This window comes from Megalops cyprinoides, chromosome 6, assembly GCF_013368585.1.
Source record: "Megalops cyprinoides isolate fMegCyp1 chromosome 6, fMegCyp1.pri, whole genome shotgun sequence".
NCBI classification, from domain to species: domain Eukaryota; kingdom Metazoa; phylum Chordata; class Actinopteri; order Elopiformes; family Megalopidae; genus Megalops; species Megalops cyprinoides.
Window position 1 is genome coordinate 36317118 of NC_050588.1, and position 20535 is coordinate 36337652.

General features: G+C 43.9%; 1 protein-coding gene across 1 annotated transcript in view; it reads right to left on the reverse strand.

Annotated features, from left to right (window-relative positions):
* Positions 1-15939, reverse strand: part of LOC118779724 (V-set and transmembrane domain-containing protein 2-like protein) — a 43109-nt gene extending 27170 nt beyond the window's left edge. The window contains exon 1 of the mRNA XM_036531934.1: positions 15603-15939. Coding sequence (XP_036387827.1) covers positions 15603-15720 — 118 coding nt within the window. The 5' untranslated portion in view covers positions 15721-15939. The remainder of the gene's footprint in view (positions 1-15602) is intronic.
* Positions 15940-20535: the final 4596 nt, after the last annotated feature.

The following is a 20535-nucleotide window of genomic DNA, read 5'->3' on the forward strand; positions in this document are numbered from 1 at the left end:
CATGCACGCTTGATTTCGACTAAGTTTAGTTTACGGAATTGGAATTTAATGTTTTTCCCCTTTTTAAGTAAATAAACCAGCTATACAAATAGCACTGGCAAACTGTTTTATAGTAAATATAGTTTTATAGTAAAACTTAAGTTAAGAGAACCAACTTAAAACGGATATAGGGAACATACCCACGTCAACGTGAGAGAGTTCAATTGTCCAGAACGTTCCGTATGTTATTCCTATCAAAACGCGAGTTTAAGTTGATGCTAGTTGAGCTGAGGCTCCATCAGTGCACAGGTATGTTCTAGTTCTGCTGCAGTACCTGGGTGCACCCTCCTCATCCCCTCACCTAAGAGTAATGACAGGTAACAGGAAACCACAGCAATGCTATCTACCATCCTGCGAAGACAATGGATGAAAAACAGAGAGAGGACAGAGATTCTCCGCTTCATTCCCTGGTCTGACTCTAAGGGCTGTGCAAGATTAAAATCGAGGAACTCCAACTGCTGTAGATGTATCAGTGTGTCTGATATCTGATCTCCTTGTAACTGCGGCGAGAGCTGGAGGCTCAGGGAGGGGCTCTGTAAAGGCCCTGATGGCAGAAGGCAGTAAATCGGGGCTGAAATTAAAAGTCTGTTTATGAAGGCAAAACACAACCAGCTGTCAAAATGACACTGAAAACACCCTAGCAAGATTGTTCATCATGAGCAGCAATCCACATGCACATTTTCTCTGTGTTCAGTGTGAGGATTAAATTATAATATTTACAGAGAAATTTACAGCAGAAAAATATAACATATTTGTTCCTCTTTAATCAGGGCTGTGACATCTGGCAAGACTGTATTCTGTACGGTTATTGTAATATGCCTTGCTCCATGACCTTATTGATCTTTAGAGGGTGTGATTAATATGCTCCTAACAAGCCCAGAAATAGTCACTCGACTCATTCTTCACCATCTTTGATCTCGCCACTCGACTGTGTGTATCAGGCTCGTGAGTCAGAGCAGTTAAGATGTCCCTTTGACAGTGCAGTGATGAAAGGATCTTTAATAACTCCGCCACGCTCCATTAAAAAGAATAACAGTTATGAGAAGTGTCACAATTCATAAGCCGCAACATATCAGGAGTGTCTCCGGGTCGACCTTGCAGATTAGTATTTAGGTCAAACAGTTGCAGGGAGAACTGCAATGGGGGTACCCTCTCGGCTGCTCTCTCAACCCCAGTGCTTGTAGTAAGAAGCACTTAGCGAGAACAAATCCAGTGTTACTGTGATGAAAAGGTGTCCCAGGCCGATTTCACAATACAGCCGCAACCCTAAATGTATACATCAGTGTCTACGACAAAGTCATTTTCCAGATATATACATGTGAATATATTCAAGGAAACTGCTATTCATTCTGGTGGGGAGGGTTTCCTCAAGCGAAGAGAACTTTACAGTGACAGCGGCTTTTTTTTTCTTCTTCTTTCTTAGTCCTGGGGATTGTCACTTCTTTCTGTGTGTCCTTCATGCCTCCTCCTTGTCATCCACTCATTTCCAATTCCTCCCATTCGGATTTAATTCTTGCATCTCCCCCCCCCCCCTCTCTCTCTCTCTCTCACACACACACACACACACACACATGCGCAAACATTCCTCCAGAATGTAATCCAAGCACATTATGAAGCAGGCAACTGCTACCGACAGACACCACACTCACTCTAAAGATTCCATTTTCTTTATCTGCAGGCCTGGTGTTCAGCCTTCTCAATCTGAGAGCTATCCAATCATATACGGCCCCTTGCAATATGGGGTGTCACCACGTTCTAATGGTCACCAGAATGCACCACTGGCCCCATTTCCCAGGGGACAGTTTGGACTTTAAATGGGCATTTAAGAGAGGAACTTAATTCTAAAGGTATGTGCTACCTACAGACACAAGTGGTAGCGCATTGCAGCTGTGATCGGGCTAATGGGCCTGTTAAAAGAAAGCTTAAAACAGCAGAGTCTGTGGATCATTGCAGCATCTCAACTGATGCCGCTCGTGCAGGAAAGCAGAAACCTGGGATGTGAGATTAGAAGTTACAGAGTGCACATTCAGTATCAGGCGTCAGCTCAAACTGGTAGCAGCACACCATGTCCTTACCTAACTCTCACGCACCTTCAGTGAGAGAGGCCCCCGGGTTCACCTTCAGGGAATGATCATCTCCCAGACGTTGTGCGAATACAAGAGCACATATCCAGTGGAGGCTAAACCCAGGCAGTAACATGCTGCAGTACCTACATGCCCTTGTGCGGTATATATTCCTGTATTCAGGGGACATTCAGGGTGGCAGTGCAGCATAGTGGTAAGGAGCAGGGCTTGTAACCGAAAGGTTGTCGGTTCGATTCCCTGCTGGGGCACTGCTGCTGTCCTCTTGGGTAAGGTACTTAAACCACAATTGCTTCAATACATATCCAGCTGTATAAATGGATAACATAAAAAATTATAACCTGTAAGTTGCTCTGTATAAGAGCATCTGCTAAATGCCAATAATGTAATGTAATGTGTAATATTGCCTCAGAGAGTACACAAATGTGCTCGGTTACCAGGACATATGCAGTGTTGTCTAAAGTCGGTATGTGGATGCGGTCACATACTGTTGTAGTCATGCTCTCCTGCTAAAAGGCTGAGCTGGCGTGATGCTGGGACTGATACTGGTTGGTCAGCTGGCTGGCAGCTCTCCATCTGGGCCAGACGAAAGAGGAAAATGAAAGCTCCAGTACAGTGCATTGGTAGAGGGTGATGCTGTTTTTCAGACGATACATTAACCCACAGCCCTGAATCAGTGCGGTCATTAAAACATTAAAAAACCCCAATGGTGCTCAGTGAAAAGACTATGGCTCTTCGTCTTGGCCTGGCTAAATTCTACATCTAGCTCTGGTAATCATCCCCGAGTTTAATTCTCTGAATAAACATTTGCCTCTCTGCTTCAAGTGATGTGTGGGGAGTATTCTGGTGTAAAATGTCACCAGGTGGGTGCTGCTCAGTGGTGGTTTAGGTGAGAGACATGAAAATTACTTGTTGATTTTAGACACAGCAAGAGCATAAAAATAATTAGCTGACAATACAGCTAATATTAGCATTTTTTGAACTTTGAAGAGGGATAAACATTCTAATTGACTTCTAACAAGAGTGATATAAAGCATTATGATTTTCACTGGCTTTCTAAACGTATGTCACTGTTGAAGAAGCAATATTTGGAATTAGTTTGTTGTGTTAATACAACATTCTTACTTTATGTTTCTCCCTCACTTGAATCTCATATTAGGGACAAAATGTGACAGGGGGATTTCCACTTGAAGGCATTGTGAAGGTGCTTGTCAAATTTTTTGTGTATGCTGACAGCTGAATTCAGTTTTATTTTGCACCACAAGAAGAAAAGTACTCTTTTGTAAATACAATGCTATTTCTCTCTATATGTACCTTGTCTCTGAGAAACACCCTTTCAGAAATTACAGGGGTACTAGTGACTGAGATAAAAGATATGAATTACAGAGGACGTTACAGTTACAGAGCACGCATCACAGTTTCTAACACGGGCTAGCATTACAGGTAAATAGAGCAAAATTGCATCCATTCATTCAGAAACCATCATTTTAGTCACTCAAAACACTCAAGAAAATGGCACCGGATTCCTAGAATTATACAACATAATCTGTATGAAAACACTACATTTTGCCACCTGCTTTTTTTTTTTTGTAAGTATGAGCATGCAGTATTTCTTCATTTTGCAGTGGTCCGTGAAAGGACAGAAACGGGAGCTACGCGTACACTGGCTGCTTGTGGCAGAAGCCTCATTAAAAAAGAAAGAAAGGAGAAGCAACAGAAGGAAATAATGAAATAAGTCAGTAAATAAATAAATATATTAATGAAGAAATGAAGGCGGAAAAGCGGGCGTTCTCTGGGGAGCACCACTGCTGGCCGGGTCCAGCTCAAAATGAGATGAATAAATTCTGCCTGCGGCCATCTCTCTGTCTCTCTCTCTCTCTCACTCTCTCCCCCCCCCACCTCTCTCTCACTCTCTCCCCCCCCCCCTCTCCCCCTCTCTCTCTCTCCCCCCCCACCTCTCTCTCACTCTCCCCCCCCCCTCTCTCTCTCTCTCTCATTCTCTATCCCCCCCTCTCCCTCTCTCCCTCTCACTCTCTCCCCCCCTCTCTCTCTCTCTCTCTCTCTATCCCCCCCTCTCTCCCTCCCTCTCTCTCTTTCTCTCTCTCTCTCCCTCACTTCCCCCCCCCTCCCCCCCCTCTCCCTCCCTCTCTCTCTCTCTCCCTCACTTTCTCTCCCCCCTCTCTCCCCCCCTCTCTCTCTCTTTCTCTCTCCCCCCCTCTCTCCCCCTCTCACTCTCTCTCCCTCACTTTCTCTCTCTCCCTCACTTTCTCTCCCCCCCTCTCTCCCCCCCCTCTCTCTTTCTCTCTCTCTCTCCCCCCCCCCTCTCTCTCTCTCTCCCCCCCTCTCTCTCTCCCCCTCTCCCCCCCCCTCTCTCTCTCCCCCCCTCTCTCTCTCTCTCTCCCCCCCTCTCTCTCTCCCCCTCTCCCCCCCCCCTCTCTCTCTCCCCCCCCCCTCACACTCTCTATCCCCCCCCCCTCTCTCTCCCCCCCCCTCTCTCTCTCCCCCCCCCTCACACTCTCTATCCCCCCCCCCTCTCTCTCCCCCCCCCCCTCTCTCTCCCCCCCCCCCCCACACTCTCTATCCCCCCCCCCCCCCCTCTCTCTCCCCCCCCCCCCTCACACTCTCTATCCCCCCCCCCCCCCCCCCCCTCTCTCTCCCCCCCCCCTCTCTCTCCCCCCCCCCCCCTCACACTCTCTATCCCCCCCCCCCCCCCCCTCTCTCTCCCCCCCCCCCCCTCACACTCTCTATCCCCCCCCCCCCCCCCCCCCTCTCTCTCTCTCTGTCTTTGCTCACCCGCGGACTCCAAAGGGACAAAGCGAGCGAGATGGCGTTGCAGAGGCGTAATTAGTATGGGCTGGAGTGGCATCACTAATATGTGTGTCACCGTGGTGGTGGTGGTGGTGGTGGTGGGTGGGGGGGGGGTGTGTAGGGGGAGGGGGTTGGACACATGTGCAAGCTGATTGGAAGTCAGGGGTCTGCTCATTCTTGGGGCATGCGGATGAGCGCCGGTCGGTGAAGTCGGTGAGGGAGTTACGCTGGCTTTTCCGCGCTGACCTACTTACCTGTCTGCAGGTGGGCTGGCGGTTATGTCTTTCCCTATAATGCTTTGTGACTGCTGCACGTGTGAATATTCCTACTGGTGGGACTCGTTACAGCTGCAGCGGTCATGTTGAAATGCAATGTGTAAGCAAGATCACTGCTGAGGCCTTGCCATGTAGATGTGTAGTGGATGTCCTCGATGCTGAGACTTCCACTGTTATGTGAATTTACTAAACCTGCTGCTGGCTCACAGAGATACAGACAGCACAATGTACCACAATGAATGTTCCCAAATCTATGGTCCTACAGACTTCACTGCAACAGATTTTTGGTCTGACATACAGTACTTGAACCCAATCAGCATCACTCGAAGACAATTTCAGATAGTGTCGAGCGAGTCCAACTGTGATAAGCAAAGCATCTGTGTAAAGCCAGGGGACATAAAGACATTTTGTGCTGTAAACATTTTAATCAGATGAAACATACTAAATACAGTCTACTTCGAAAGCCACTGCATCAAAAGCACCACCTAGACAGACACATCACTTTTCTCTCTGTCGAATCCCTCTGTCCAGAAATGTGAGAAAGCTGAGGGAAAAAAAAGGATCGGGGGAGAAGACAGCTAAACATCGCTGCATGACAAACACTGGCTACGCTTCTTTACCACAGATACTAAAAACAACTCCAGTGCGTGCGCTCAAGGAGGAGACCCTCGGCAGCTAATATGCCACAGTAATGAGTGACTCAACTCCACAGACACCACAGACTACTCCATTGCTGTTCATATGGAGGCCACCCCAAATGAAGACAGGGGAGAAGACAAACGTGTCAGGGTGATCTTGCCTGTTGATTAAAGAACATGAATTCTGCAAATACATCCTACCAAGCGCTGAGTGGGTGATGATATGGTATATGATATGATATTTTTACCCTCTGAACCATCTTCTCATTGTTGGTGGAATGGCAGTGTAGCATAGTGGTAATGAGTAGGGCTGAAAGGTTGCTGGTTCAATTCACCATTGGGACACTGCTGCTATACCCTTGGGCAAGGCAGTTAACTCACACTTTCCTCAGTAAATATCCAGCTGTATAATGGATAATGTAAAAATTGTAACCTATGTAAGTCACTATGATAAGAGCATCTACTAAATGACATTAATGTAATGTAAGTTACATGTGGTTGAAAACACACATCTGGTAAGCAAGTCTAATGGATCAGTTCAATTCTTTCGGGTTTCGGCCAATCTGCAAGCTCCATAAAGATTCAGCAGGGAAATGAACAAGGGCATTAGCCCATGAAAAGGATGGGCTATTCTGTCTTTTAAATTAGCTTTCAATTAAAGCACTGATAAGGGTCTTTGTAACAGAATGATATGGTGAGTTCATGCAGGGGCTGCTCGAATGGGGCTTATGCAGCGGGCTGTTCCCGGGTGCCAGTCAGTCTCGGGGGGGAGGGAGAGCCCAGCACTCTGCCTGTTTCAGTGCTGTTGTTGTTTTTTCGCACACTGAGAATTGTTTACAGTTATCATCGGGACGCCGAGCAACTCAATCGCACTCGGTTACTCTGATAAGCACAAACAAAAGGACTTCACAGAAGCCCCCAGCAGCAGGCAGAGTAGCTAACCCCGCCCGGAGGTGCCTGTGGGAAATACAGGATTGCAGCTGGACGTTCAGGCTTCGTTCAAGGCGGAGGGGGGAGCGATGAAGGAAGAATCTCTCCGTAACGAGAGGAGCAGCTGTGCCGACGCAGGAGCAAACGAACAGGGAAGGACTGCGTTTCTGTGACCCCCCGGGACGACACGCACCGAGGTACACCACCGGGCTCGGCGCCCGGAGACAATACAGAGGGGCGCAATCCACGGGGGGGGTTACAAAACCTCATATCTTAAAAAAAAAATGTAATAAAAACTATGCAGACATGGGGATATAAGCAGACAAGTGGGGGTGCACTGAGGTCTGTCTCGGGATGCGGTGCACCCCTAAGCACCCCCACAGCGCCGGCCCTGTACACCACGGAACACGCCTCCTGTGCAGAAAGAGTGAGCGTGATGCTGACAGGGCTGCTGGGCTGCTTGCATACCCGCAGCTGCTGCATCAGATCCATGTGACGGACCCCTGGAGATGGAGACCCAGGCTGCACCTTCCTAGGGCTGCTATATGCACGCCACCCCCCGTTTCACTTCCACAAAGGTGGGAGATGCATCGATGCAACTCTACTGCACCGAGTGTCTCCTGAAATACTAAAATGTATTCATTGTTATTCTTATTTATTAGTATTATTATTAGTTGTAATAGTATTAGTATTAATATTAGTAGTAGTATTGTTATTGTTGTTGTTATGCTTATTATTATTAACTCTTCTTCTTTTTTCATTGTTATCATCATTAGAGAAACTAAGGAAATCGATGAAAGGACCCAGACAGCAGGACTTTGGCCCAACATCCCAGGGCTTTCATATCCACCATGCATTATCAATGGCTAAGATATTTTTCACAGAAAACCAGAAGTCCTCTGAACTTAACGCTATAGCATTTCCCATTTCGGCATGCATCATATGGGTGAGAGTGACAGTCCAGATAAAGGCAGATGGAACATGTTACATGGAGATGGAAAAGGTTTTCCCCATAGCCACAGAACTTCAAAAGCAAGCACGGTAGATAACATTACATGCTGAGGACAAGTGGAAGCTGTACACTTGAATTTGCTGGCTTGCTTGACATGGTTTTGCTGGACATAGTGAAGATATGCTGGTGCCTCTTCCTTGGACATTTCCCTCTGCTAAATGAGAATCTCTGGAATTACAACAGCCGCGCTCAACTCTGCATGGCAGCCTTAAAATGCGCCGTAGATAGATCACTTTAACAATATGTCATTTATCATGTCACATCCTGCAGGCTCTGTGAGGAGAATTCAGCTCCTGGCTGTGCCTGTGTGGGTTGCACAAATTCCTGTGATAGCCACTGCTTGAACAGCTAGCATGAGTAATGCTCCCACCTGGAGAACAGCTGTAGTTCTGAGGCATAATAAACAGCCTTACAATTATTCTTATTTTTTGCACATGCTGCATAATCAGTCACTAACGACTATCATATATTTTAACATTACGTCATTGCTAACCTTACATGAAATATACAGTGACAGACTTTGCTTTCCTTTTGATTTCATTCTTGATTTATAATTTCTCTCACTTCTGTTTTTCTGTACTGGTATTCTGAAAGTGGTCTTTTAAATGCCATTGGTTTGCTGAAACTCATCCCACCATTGGCTGTCATACTATATATATACATAATATATTGTGTCACATGTTTAGATGATCCATAGAATCTTCTGAAAAGATTTGAACTGCAGACTCTGCAGAACTTTATACATTTTACATTTGGCCAGTATCCACAAAAAAGAAAAATCCTACTGAGCTGAACTGCATTTGATGATGCAGAAGTTAAGGTATTCATTTTTTTTCCCCAATTTCATCAAACTACAACTTACAAATGTTTGATTCTGTGAGCAAATTTAGTATTAGTATTTAGGAGGATACTGATATCACGAAAACAGCCAAAAGTTCACCAGTGGGTGAGTGAAATTAGAATTGCTCTTAGCACAAGAGAAGGATGCTTCACCATTGTGGATTTGGTACTGTGTTTTCAGGTGACCCTCCTTTGAAGATCACTGACATGATAACCAACATTCTTGAGGGAGTCTTAAAAGGGATTGACTTATATAAAAAAAAAAAAAACCTCCAGGCACTGGAGCTGTTTGAAGAAGTAAATCTCCAGTTTTTTTTCACTCATATCAACATTTCTCAACTAAGGCTGACTGCCAGCAGTCACGCTGTGATCCTCTCCCAGCGAAGCATCTGTGGCCTCTGTGGTGGTAACGTGTCTTATGCGAGATAAGCTGGCCCCAAAACGAAACCCCACCGGCTCACCGCGAGTGTTCCCGAGCATCCTCCAGCCACGGCTCCCACGATAAAGCCTACACAATTACCGTGTGCAGAATGTTTCCCTGAGGCGCGGATCACAGCTGTGCTGATGTATCGGGAACACAAGCGGGGTTTAAGGATTGTTCGCTGTGGTTTCAGTGCGTTCTCTTCTGTGGTCCTCGTCACAGGGTGCACTGGACCCAAACCCTCACCGCACAACAATAGAACCCACAGCAAAAGCCTGCTCCTTTAGAATCACTTATCCTCAGAGCTCAAATCCTCAGAAGACAAATAAAAAAAACAAAAGAATCAAAAAATGAATGTTTGGAAAACCCTCTTGCATGAAAGCTGGAAAACCCATCAGTTCGAAGCATCCCACTTTTGAAGCATTAAAGATTTTGGAAATGGTTTTCCACGGAGTCTCTCCTCAGAGTGGTTTCAGGGGACACGGGAAGCCTATTCACGCCATTAATGAGCTTGAGACGCCTGTCCGCCCCTCGAGACCTGTCTCCTCTGCCTGGTGTCGCCAGCCAAAAAGCCCTGCTGTGCAGTGCTTCTGCCAATCTGTCGCAGAACGGGACGCAGTTGTGACCCGTTCCCGAGCCCGGGTGAGCGTCCAAGCTGTTGGCTCCTTCCCAACAGCATGATCTGAACTTAATGAAAAAAGGGACTGCAAACTGTTGAGCTTGATGCCATCTTTGAGAGACAGCACGCAGAAAGGGAGGAAGTCGAGCCTTTGTAAATTGCCACTGATATTTCACACAAGCCGCGAGATGTAGGTTCGAGCAGGCAGTGGGATTTTAGACGGAAAACAAGGCCATACGCTACAGATGCTACATGCTGGAAATTGGTGACAAGCAAAAATAGATGCATTCGGGTCTCTGGGAATGAGGGAAGCAGAAATTGCAGAATCTCTCTGGTAGTTCTGTTCAATTCAGTGTCAAATAAGGAAATGTGTAGGTACTGTGATTGAAGCGGCAGGCATTTCGTGAGCCTGTGCCCAATTCCTCCCTGCTGTGGTTTGCGACAGGGCAGACATGGCAGCGTGTTTCTTGTGTGCTGTTCTTTGAGAAAAAAAACATAAAACGAAAGGATGATCAAGCATGTGAGAACTCCAAAACAAAATCTTTCCTTATGTGGTAATTCCTGAAGTGAGACTGACATTCAAGACCTTGACATTGAATACTGCTGTTGTATTCACAGGTTGACCTAAGATCAATCAGCCATATAATCGATCAGTCATTAAACACAATCATACGCATTTAGTGCATTTCACAATGGGATTTTCATAAAGTTCCATGCAACACTCTGCTGTTATTCACACTGGTATTAATCAATTTCAGGTAACTGCAAATTTTCAGAAGCCTTCTCTGCTCAGAAAATACATACATGATGACATATTAAAGGAGAAGGGGCAACAGCTTTTGGTCAACAACCCCCCCCCCCCCCCCCAAATACAGCCTGTCTGTGTTACAACCCTTTGTGGCCCTAATGAGACATGAATCAGCTTTATGCTGCCCTTGTCATCACTTCTGCTGCCCAGACGTTAGCATACTGCCAGCTAATGTCCGTCCGGCACACCCCACCCCCATACGCTGCCACACGCTGTCAGGCCTCAGGCTGACACGCTGTTACGGTCAGGTGTCACGATCCCGGTCTGCTGGTGTTTCCCGCTGGCTCAGTTCCAGCCCGCTGGCCAGGAGCAGGCCTACATGCCACTGTAACAGGGGGGAGCGGGGACGAGCCGAGACCTCCGGCAGACAGCTCACGTCAGGGCCTGGGTGCTGATAAGGCCATGCTGAATGTGAGACGTGCCAGAAAGCGCCACTCCGGAGTTCCGCCTCGGCATGCGGTTGACACAAGGCAATGTCACACTTTCACCAGGCATCCTGACATGCCAGTGGCTTCTGGGTGAATGGACCATTCCCCCAGATCCCCCCCCCCAATCTCAGAGGGTGCAGCTTCCATAATTGAGGGGCTCTCTGGTTTCCTCCAAGGCTTACAGAGCAGCACTTAGCCAGAGAGGACGGCCATTCTAAATGAAGCGGTCAGTGAGACCTGAGCATCACCAGGCTGACTTGCTGCATTTTTAAATTAGCTGCGCCGATTATTACATTCCTGCCCTTTCTCCCCTCTGAATAGGAACTGCGCTGGGGAAAGAACTCCATAGTTAAACGCTATTTTTAATTAAATTTCCCCCCTTCTTGTCATAAATGTTAATTAATTTTTTTTTTCTCCCAAGATTCGAGTAAACCCATGTCGATCCGGTTTACACTATATTCATTTGGTTTGCTATTATTAAGACAACGGATCAGGCTAGTATTTAAGGGAGTGGGAGTTCCCAACACACTAAATCAGCTTCTAAAACATAATTTCAAGCAAATGCAGGGACAACGCATTTTATCGTAAGTTTAAGGGTGATGGAATATGGCATTGCATTCACATGTTTAAGAATTTCATATTATCACTTGTTTTTTGAACATGCAGGATATCATTATACTTAGGCTACAAACAACTGCAATTTTTGATGCACGTTAATGATGTTATCCTTTCTTATTGGTTAAGGGGCCAACAAGAAGTCCATGGAGGTTCCTGCACTGTGATGTTAGCTATTTATATTTCGCTGACCAAGCCTTGATACCAACGATGTTTTTGACCCATCTTGTCCCATTCACTTTATTTTGGACATAATGTTATGATTTTGTAATGTAATACTCTGTAATGTTAAATATTCTGCATCTATCAGCTTGACCTAGTAAAGCTGCAGGCCTGTGATCTAAGTCCTGGCACTGATAACCCACTGTGTGAGGGTTTTAATTTCAGCTCAACTCATTTAATCAGGTTTGACAGAGCTGTTACTCAATTTTGAGCTGGCACCTCTTGACCATTCTTTGAGATAAGAAAAACCCTGCTGTATGTGCGTTTCTGTTGATGAAATGACAAAAGTAACTGTTTTTCTTAATTAAGGATTGCTCATTTGCGGCTCTTGTACAAATTAGTGATACACAAAACATTCAAGATAATTAATTAAGAATGAATTAACTAATGTACTATGGCCTTGAACAATTAAAAATCTAATTAAGCTTAATCAATTGAGACAGTAGATCTAAATTTGTTGAAGGGCCAGATATGTCAAGAATATAAGTACAAAAATAACCTTTGCCTTTACAGAAACATGCCTCTAATAATGGATTTATTTTAAACAGGGCCTCTGGCAGATAATCAAGAGGTGTAAAACATGAAACTATTGGTGTTCAGTTAACAGCTAAATCAAACTAAATTGATTTTGCTAAGTCTGAACAAAAACCAGCATCAGTAGTGGTACCCACATTTCTATGCTGCCATGATTTAGTTTCTGCAAGTAACATTTTAACACTTTCCTAGTCTGGTACATGGTTAGCTGGCAGGCTTAGCGCCAGGAGAAAATACAGAGGGGTGCAACTGCAATCCACAGAGGTGCACAAAAATACATAAATACTATGTAGATATTGGGATATAAGCAGACATCTGGGGGTGCAATGAGGTCCATTTGGGGGTGCATAGCGCCAGGCCTGTTAGCTAGCTGGTCTAAATTGTCAGTGTGAACTGTGTAGAACTGTGTATAGGTGGTTTCAATACAGATGCACAGTTATAGCAATCTTGATTCAAGACTGCAGTGGCTGTGCCTTCCAAGTACACACTGTCAAAAAAGCCCACTGGAAAAAAAAAAAAACTTGAGGGCCAATTTCAAGAACTCCAAGAGCATGACATGCTAAGCTATTATGAGCCTGCTATATAAAGAACAACGCTGGCATGAAACTAACTAGCAGACCAATGTATTTTAATTTACTATAACTGGTTTGTTAGCTATTAGCTGTAGTTGTGCATTAGCAATTGACAGTACACACTGGCAATGGAACAGCAACAGCAAAACAACCAGTCTCTCGCCTTAGCCTGGTGTCCAAATATCTCTCTGGTCTTTCATAATTCAGATGACATGCTATTCCGATTGAGAGTATGGCATGTTAAATGTTTATCATGTTCACTTAATCAAATCATAAATTACAGGCCACAGCAAGGCCCTCATACACAAATATAAAGCCAGCTGAAAACCTGGTTGACAACGTTTTCCACAAATGCAAAGTAGTCTGCTACACTATAGAGCACAGCTGCAGCTTACCTATAAGATCCAGAGAAATTTTTGAGGCATCCTAATGATCACTAAGGGCCCACAGACACACACACTACACTGCCCCCTACTGTTCCAGCACTTCCTACCGCTGCTTTTCAACAGCAGGCCCAACGTCCTACTTTTGAACCTGACCACAGCACAGAGGCTCAGGGGAAGGGGAATGTACCTTTTTAATGTAAATGACCCTGTGTTTCCCTCACGCAAGACAGCAAGTCACCACGTCCCCAAAGGATCGTGTCCGCTTTGAAAGAAGCCGTTTGACTGCTATAACTGCAGCTCAGCTTATGGAGCCCGGGATGGTTGAAGTATATTCCCCTTCATCTAATTTACAATGACAGCATTGATTTATCACCTCTGCAGCTGAGGGTTGATTGATTTTCTTTTTTTTCTCCCTCTCTCTTTTGCTTTCTTCTGGCAGTTAATTAGCAGAGACCTCTCAGTATTCTTACACAAACAGTGCAAGTGTTTGCATCATCAAACCGATGTTGATGAAGTCTGACAATTGCTAGAATGCACCACAATGTAAAATTAATGGCACTGCTGAACAAACAGCCAAACATCTGATGTGGAGTTGCATTTTCAGAGTAAAATAATTTCACAGGATGGCAAAGGAGCATTTTGTACTTCGTCTCAGCCCAATAATGTCCTGTGGATGTCTTATTTAGATTTTTCTTGCTTCTCAATGATTTGATCATGTCTCTCAATACTGGGTTACTGACTTACCTAATATATTATCTTTTTTGTGCAGCAAGCAATATGGTAGCTGAAAGTACCGAAACTTGACAGCGGTACAACTTTACACAGCTTTTATAGAAGTTTGTGCACCAAGCAGTATTAAGCTTACTCTTTCCAGCAAGAGCAAAATTCATAACCTCCATATTACAAGAGAACGTCATATGGCTACGCATATACATCAAGAAACATTAAATTCTGTATTTATACTGTAACAATGCAGATAGGCAATCAGTGGACTGCACACTATGAAAGACAACTCAGCAATGAAGATGATAATTAACCTCAGCATACCATGACCATCACCTCCCTCTCTTCCAACGGCATGTCACAAAACAATGCCACTCATCACAGCAAATACTTCACATTAGGTAACTCAGATTGATACTCTTTTGTACAATCATACCATACTCAAAATGAGGTTTTACATGGGATTTTACACACACACACACACACACATCATAATTTTAATACACTAGATAGTTTTACAGTGTAGTCTTTTCCTGAAGACAAAAATGTTTTGATTTGAATGGTGTTTTCAGTTCAGAGTAAGGGAGGCCAAAACAGCCTAAGGCAAAAATGATATGAAGGGCCAGAGTAGGTTGCCTTTTACCAGTAAATGGTCACTTCTAAACCAAGAGATTTTAAAATCAGATTTGCCTCATTAACCATTTTGTTGACAAAACTTTTTTTTATTTGCTAGGAGGGAATCACAAATCGTGTAGCTTCGTTTTCATGAGCACAACTATAACATATAAACCAGATCATACAGACGTTTAGTTGAATGGTTATTACTCACTATGTATCAACGTTTTTACATTGCAGTATGTGGTCTATTGTCACTTAAACTGTGTAAGTTAAGAAGGTAATTTTGTATTACGGGAGCATTGCCACGACTTCCCTTCACTTAAACTTATTGTAGAAAAAAAGACACATGTACGTTGACATCAATGATACAGTAAATTCCGATAATACAACATTCCACTTATTCAAGCTCAGAGGCAGAGACACTTTGCAAGAGTCCAGTAAAGATTTATAGCAAAAAAAAAAAACACATACGTGTGTCAACTGGAGCAGTGCAACGAACAGAGAAACTCTCTGAGGATGACAGAACGACACTCCGCAAAAAGCGTCTGCTTGCTCACATTCCATTATAACCCAAACGAGGAATTCGATAGGTGCGCTTCACCAGCAAACCATTGGCAACAATATTACCGATATATCCATTTTAGTCCAACGCGAGAAATTACATCAGTGTTTAACTTTCAAGTGTATGGCGAATCCTTATTTATAATATACACGTAACTGTAGAAAAAATATATAAATAACACTAAAGTAGGGACTCCGGAGATGCTATATGATGCTGTATGAATCAGAGCGGGTTCAGTTACATGTATGTGTTAAAATTCTGATTTTCTTATTTATATTATTCTCTCAGCTCACTTTCAGTGGTACAAGTCCAAACTACGATTCAACACCCTCGCAACATTAATCACAAAGCAACCGCGCCCAACACGGATATTCGCCCCACGCTGTCATTCAACATCTGGGTCTCGCCGCGGAGTACCGCAGCTGTTTCCGTTCATTATTTCGTTTCGGCGTCCGGCTGCGCCATACGTACCGTTTCCAGAGATGCGGTTCTCCACCTCAGCGTGACCGCCTTGTCTGGACGAGGCGCTAAGTTGGATGTAGAGTCCCGCGTAATGTAAAATCCCTACTAACACTCCAAAGGTTCCCATCGCTTTTGTTTGCGCTTCCAGTATTATTAGCCGCTCTCACATTAGGCGGAGGGAATCGCAAAAAGAATCCAGTCGCGTCCTAGGAGGGACTATTCTCCCTTAAAATAGAACCACTCCAGGTCACAGACAGAGAGAAAAAAAGTGCTTTTGTGAAGCTGTGGCTCTGCAGCTCACCCCCTTTCTCACCAACTGCTGCTTCTCTTCGCGACAGCTCGCTTGATTACGACCGCCTATAGTCTAAACTGCGGCGGAGGGAGATGGGTTCTGAGAGCGAAAAAGAGTGCCCGGGCTTACATCGAGGATGTCAATTAGGCGGAGGGATTTGGGTCGGTGATTTATTCATTAAACTTTTACAAGTCTGTAATTTTCAATACCGCACGGAAAGGGTATTTTAACATCTCCTTAGCACAGGTAACACGTTGGTTTAAAAAAAATTCAAAGGCTTTGATTGACAAGTAGATCAGTCGATTCAATGCGCGCACGAGACGAATACACCGCAATTACATCGACCTTAAATGATCAACAAATGCATAATGTAGATGCATTCTGAGCGATCAATGTGTTGTGCTACAGGGCGTCTTGGCTGCATAAAGAACAGTCTTGAACTGTCGAAAATTGCAGCCTGGCAGTTCTCCTGCTTTTCATAAAGGTGTTTTTTCTCATAAAATTTTGATGGATGGCAGCGTCCGAGGGAAATGAAACATGACTTCTCCTGTAGTATCAGAAATAATATGACGTGCTGTAACGGCGTTGCACCAAATTTCACAGACATACGTTCACTTTTGCGCCCGGTTGTCGAAAGAGAATATTTTCACGATAGGCCTGTATGTTGGGGTCATGCACAATCCTTGCTCACATTAATTGCTTGAAAATAGTTGCTGCATTCTTTGCAGGGGTAATAATTAATATTCCTCAAAGTGCCTTAGGCTGTCATGAATGGATTACTTGTAATTAATACAGTACAATGTCCAAAGTGAACTGTGAAAAAAGTATGAAAGATCAGAACTGAGGATACAATGCAGATTGTGCTTGGCATATGCTAAACATGCCAAGCCATGAACAGGAACATTATGCATAGTGATATGGATGGGACCTGGCACTAGATGGCTGTAATGGTTTTTTAAAAGGAAATGAATGCGATTGCACTGGCAAGTATGCTCTCCCTCCCAGCCAAAATATAATAAATTACTTTGAATTTTTAAGCATTGCCTCAAAACACATGATGCGGAATTTTTAACCAGTTTGTAGGCAAAGACTTGTTTTATTGTGTGATCGATTGCGCAAAGAAATACACGAATGAACTCATCTAAACCGGTAGAAAAAGATCAGTGGGTGTCTATCTGGCAGTTGAGGCCAATTTTCAGGACCGTGGGAGCGAACAGCTCCCGGTTTACACCATATGGGAGCGTGTGGGCGACTGCTCAGTTGACGTTCTAATACAGATATGATAGACGCTCTTATGAGGCTGTATGGACATGTTTACACTTTCTGCAAATACACACCACCAGTGTGTGCCATTTTACTACACAAAATATTCCGTTAGCCCTACACCTGTTTCAATGGTCCTGGCTGACTCGAGACACGCTGTGGTAACATTCATCAGGAACGCAACACCTGGGTGGTCACTGACAGGGTGAACACGACAGAAGCACGTTATAATCTGAACGATTTAACACGTACATTATTGCGGACACTATTTCTTTGCACCGTTCACTCTTCTGAAAATAATTGGTGACATGAACAACGGTAGTAGAGAAATATTTTTGTAGTGGTTTTGTTTGCTTTGGCTAGTTGTGCATTTTATCCAGGGATGAATCTTTAACTAGAGTAAACAATATTAAAGCATAATTTGGTGTAAAATGTTATTCACGTCTTGTTTTTATACAATAACTCGCCGGTTAACAATAAAAAACATTAGCGTGATTTGCAGTTACTTAATATGAGTTATGAGTGACGTTAACGATGACTGAGTGGGGAATTCAATCTGATCGCAGTGAAGCTTTATAATAAACTCCGAGTAGCATAGCTGGCCATGAGCTTCTCTGGATTCTAACACGTTATTTTTCGTTGCCTGCAGTGATCATCTAGCCTGTGGTAATATGTAATAATAATAATAATACTTGCTTAAAATATTCGACAGTGGTAAGGACAACGTTCCATTGTGAATATCATCCAAATGACTAAATAAACATCGAATAGTTATTATGAAGTATAATCAGTACTATCTCGTGCGCGCGTGTGCGCTTACACACACAGACACACACACACACACACTCATTGTTCAGCGCATAATATGAATGTGTGTATGTGTACTTCTGAATAAAATGCTGTGTCATTTCTTGAGTGTACTAGACAATCGAGCAAAAGAATCTGAGGAAAGGAGTGAGTGTAAAAAGTACTAGTAAATGTCGGTGAAATCGGCAGTGGAATCGAAACGGCCGAGTGACCGAGAGATTAGATTTTACATTCAAACGACAGAAGCAATCATTTCTAATAACACAGAAGATGATAGGTCATTTTTTCCAATTGCCATCATTTCCCTGATTAACACAATTTATCCAATTACCTTACATATGTTTATCCGGAGATGATTGTAATATGAGTCGCATCTCAGAAACTAATGAATATTCATGAATGGATATTGAAAATGTTCCTGATACCTCGTGGAGCGAGAAGGCCAGCAGCGAAAAGACATTAGATGGGTAATTATCTTAATTATTACGAAAGGCACTCAGATTTGACAAACTGGCAGTGCCATTTCCCGCACAATCGCTGTTGTGTAAGACCTTGGATTATTGTTATATTTAAAAGCGTCACATTGTGACAGGTTGTTCAAAACTACGAGAGTATCTTCACTGCACCGTTTGCTCAAAGAGCCAGGTCCTGGTTTAGTAAGTGAAAGGTTTTTGATGAGGAGTGCCGGTGAGAGTATTGTGTCTGTACGTCCTGTTGGGACTATGTTTGGGCAGGATGGGCTGTGGTTGGCAGAAAGAGAAGCTCTCGATGATTTTGGGTTCTCACGTCATCTTCTACCCACTCTAGTGACTGTATAGGGGTTGCAACCCAAGATAGGCTAGCAAGGGCGCACTCCGCCTTCTTTACTGGTGTGGCTAAGCTGTCTCAGCCGGCATTTCTAATTTCAGGGACTGAACGGGAGTTATATTTGAACAGATGTCCGAGTGCAGGGTACAGGCTTTTATGACACAACGGAAACTCTGTCATGAACTTGAAAGTCAGGGATTTTATCTGATATTCCCACAAATACATTGTTATAAACAAGGTTACTGCAGCTTTCTTAGCGTGGGCCAGAAATCAAACCTGATCAATCTTGAATTAAGTCAAACATTCAAGAGATCAATACCATGTAGACATTCGTGCATTTACATATACTTAAAAGTGGCACACGTCGTAAATATTCTGCATTGTGATCTGCACTGGGTGGTGGTCTGTAATGACTGTACATGGAGAACAGCAAGATGCAAATCATAGTGTTTGGACAGGAGTATATTTAGGAGGGTTGAGCTCGATAGCACAAACACATTCAAAGCATAAAGCACATATTTCTCAGCTTCCATTTCATGGTTCACTTAATGAAAAAGAACATAACAAACGAAGATAAAGACCCCTAATGTGTCCTTTCTTATTCGCATCACCTTTTGTACACCTCGCTCTGATTCTCATCTGTGTCATAATGAAAAAAAAAAAAAAAAAACAATAGTAGTTTTTCTAAATGTGTTCTGCTCTCTTATAATGGAAAACGTGAAAATACAAAGAGGCTGTGAGTGTATTTATTATGCAGAGCTATGCTAAAATCATAAAGTAGAAAGTCAGAGATTTATTCATCTGCTTAACACCACTGGTCCCCCGCTGCCTGTACCATGCTCCGGCTGTATGGTCTGCGTTTTAATGTTTTAAACAATTAAAATCATAGTGCAAAACAAACAATATAAAAACACAACACAGGTTAATCCAAACAGAGAGAAAAACATTTTTTCTGCATCCTTTCTGCTGTAAAATCGGTCTTGAAAACTGCCGGAGTAATAATCAGTGATTAAGGCTGCCTGTGACATGCGCCCACACAAAAAGCGTGCGTGGGAACTGAGCAAACGGGGCCACTGGCTGTTATTAGAAGCACGGGAACGGAGCGTGGAGCCCCTTTTCTCTCGCAGCAGATGTTGGGCCCTGCGTGGATTGCCTCCCCGCGCGAATGCCCCGGCAGCCGATGAGCCGGATTGCCGCACCGATAACTCACGCTGCTCCCCCTGACAGGCATCACCGTGGAGATGGTGCCCTTGAATTTCAATATTCGCGCTGGCCGGAAGCTCTTTCCCATTTGCATTTTAACTTTGACAGCGCTGGCTCGTGGAACACATGCTGAGCAGGAACAGCGCAGTCACCCACAGCGCTGTTCATCACAACGGGAGCCTCAAGCTGTTTCGGATGGTGACACGTTCTTCCTTTTTCTGGGCTAATTGCAATAACGTATTGTCCTCAAAATGAATTTCAGTCACTATATATATATTTTTTAGCCAGTCATTATTCCAGTTCTATTCTCCTTGGTAACAACATCATTTATCTTCATTCCAGAAATGTTCTTGGACACCGATGTCCTATCGCACTTGAATTTCTTAATCTTAGATTAACGACGCAGTTTCAAGTATAGAGTACTCTTACACAGCACAGATACATCAGCCATTATAAATACGTACAGCTACTACTGCTACTACTACGACAAATAATAATAATAATAATAATAATGATAATAAAAGAAGAAGAAGATCAACAACTATACTGCCCTCTTGAAGGCAGTCTTTG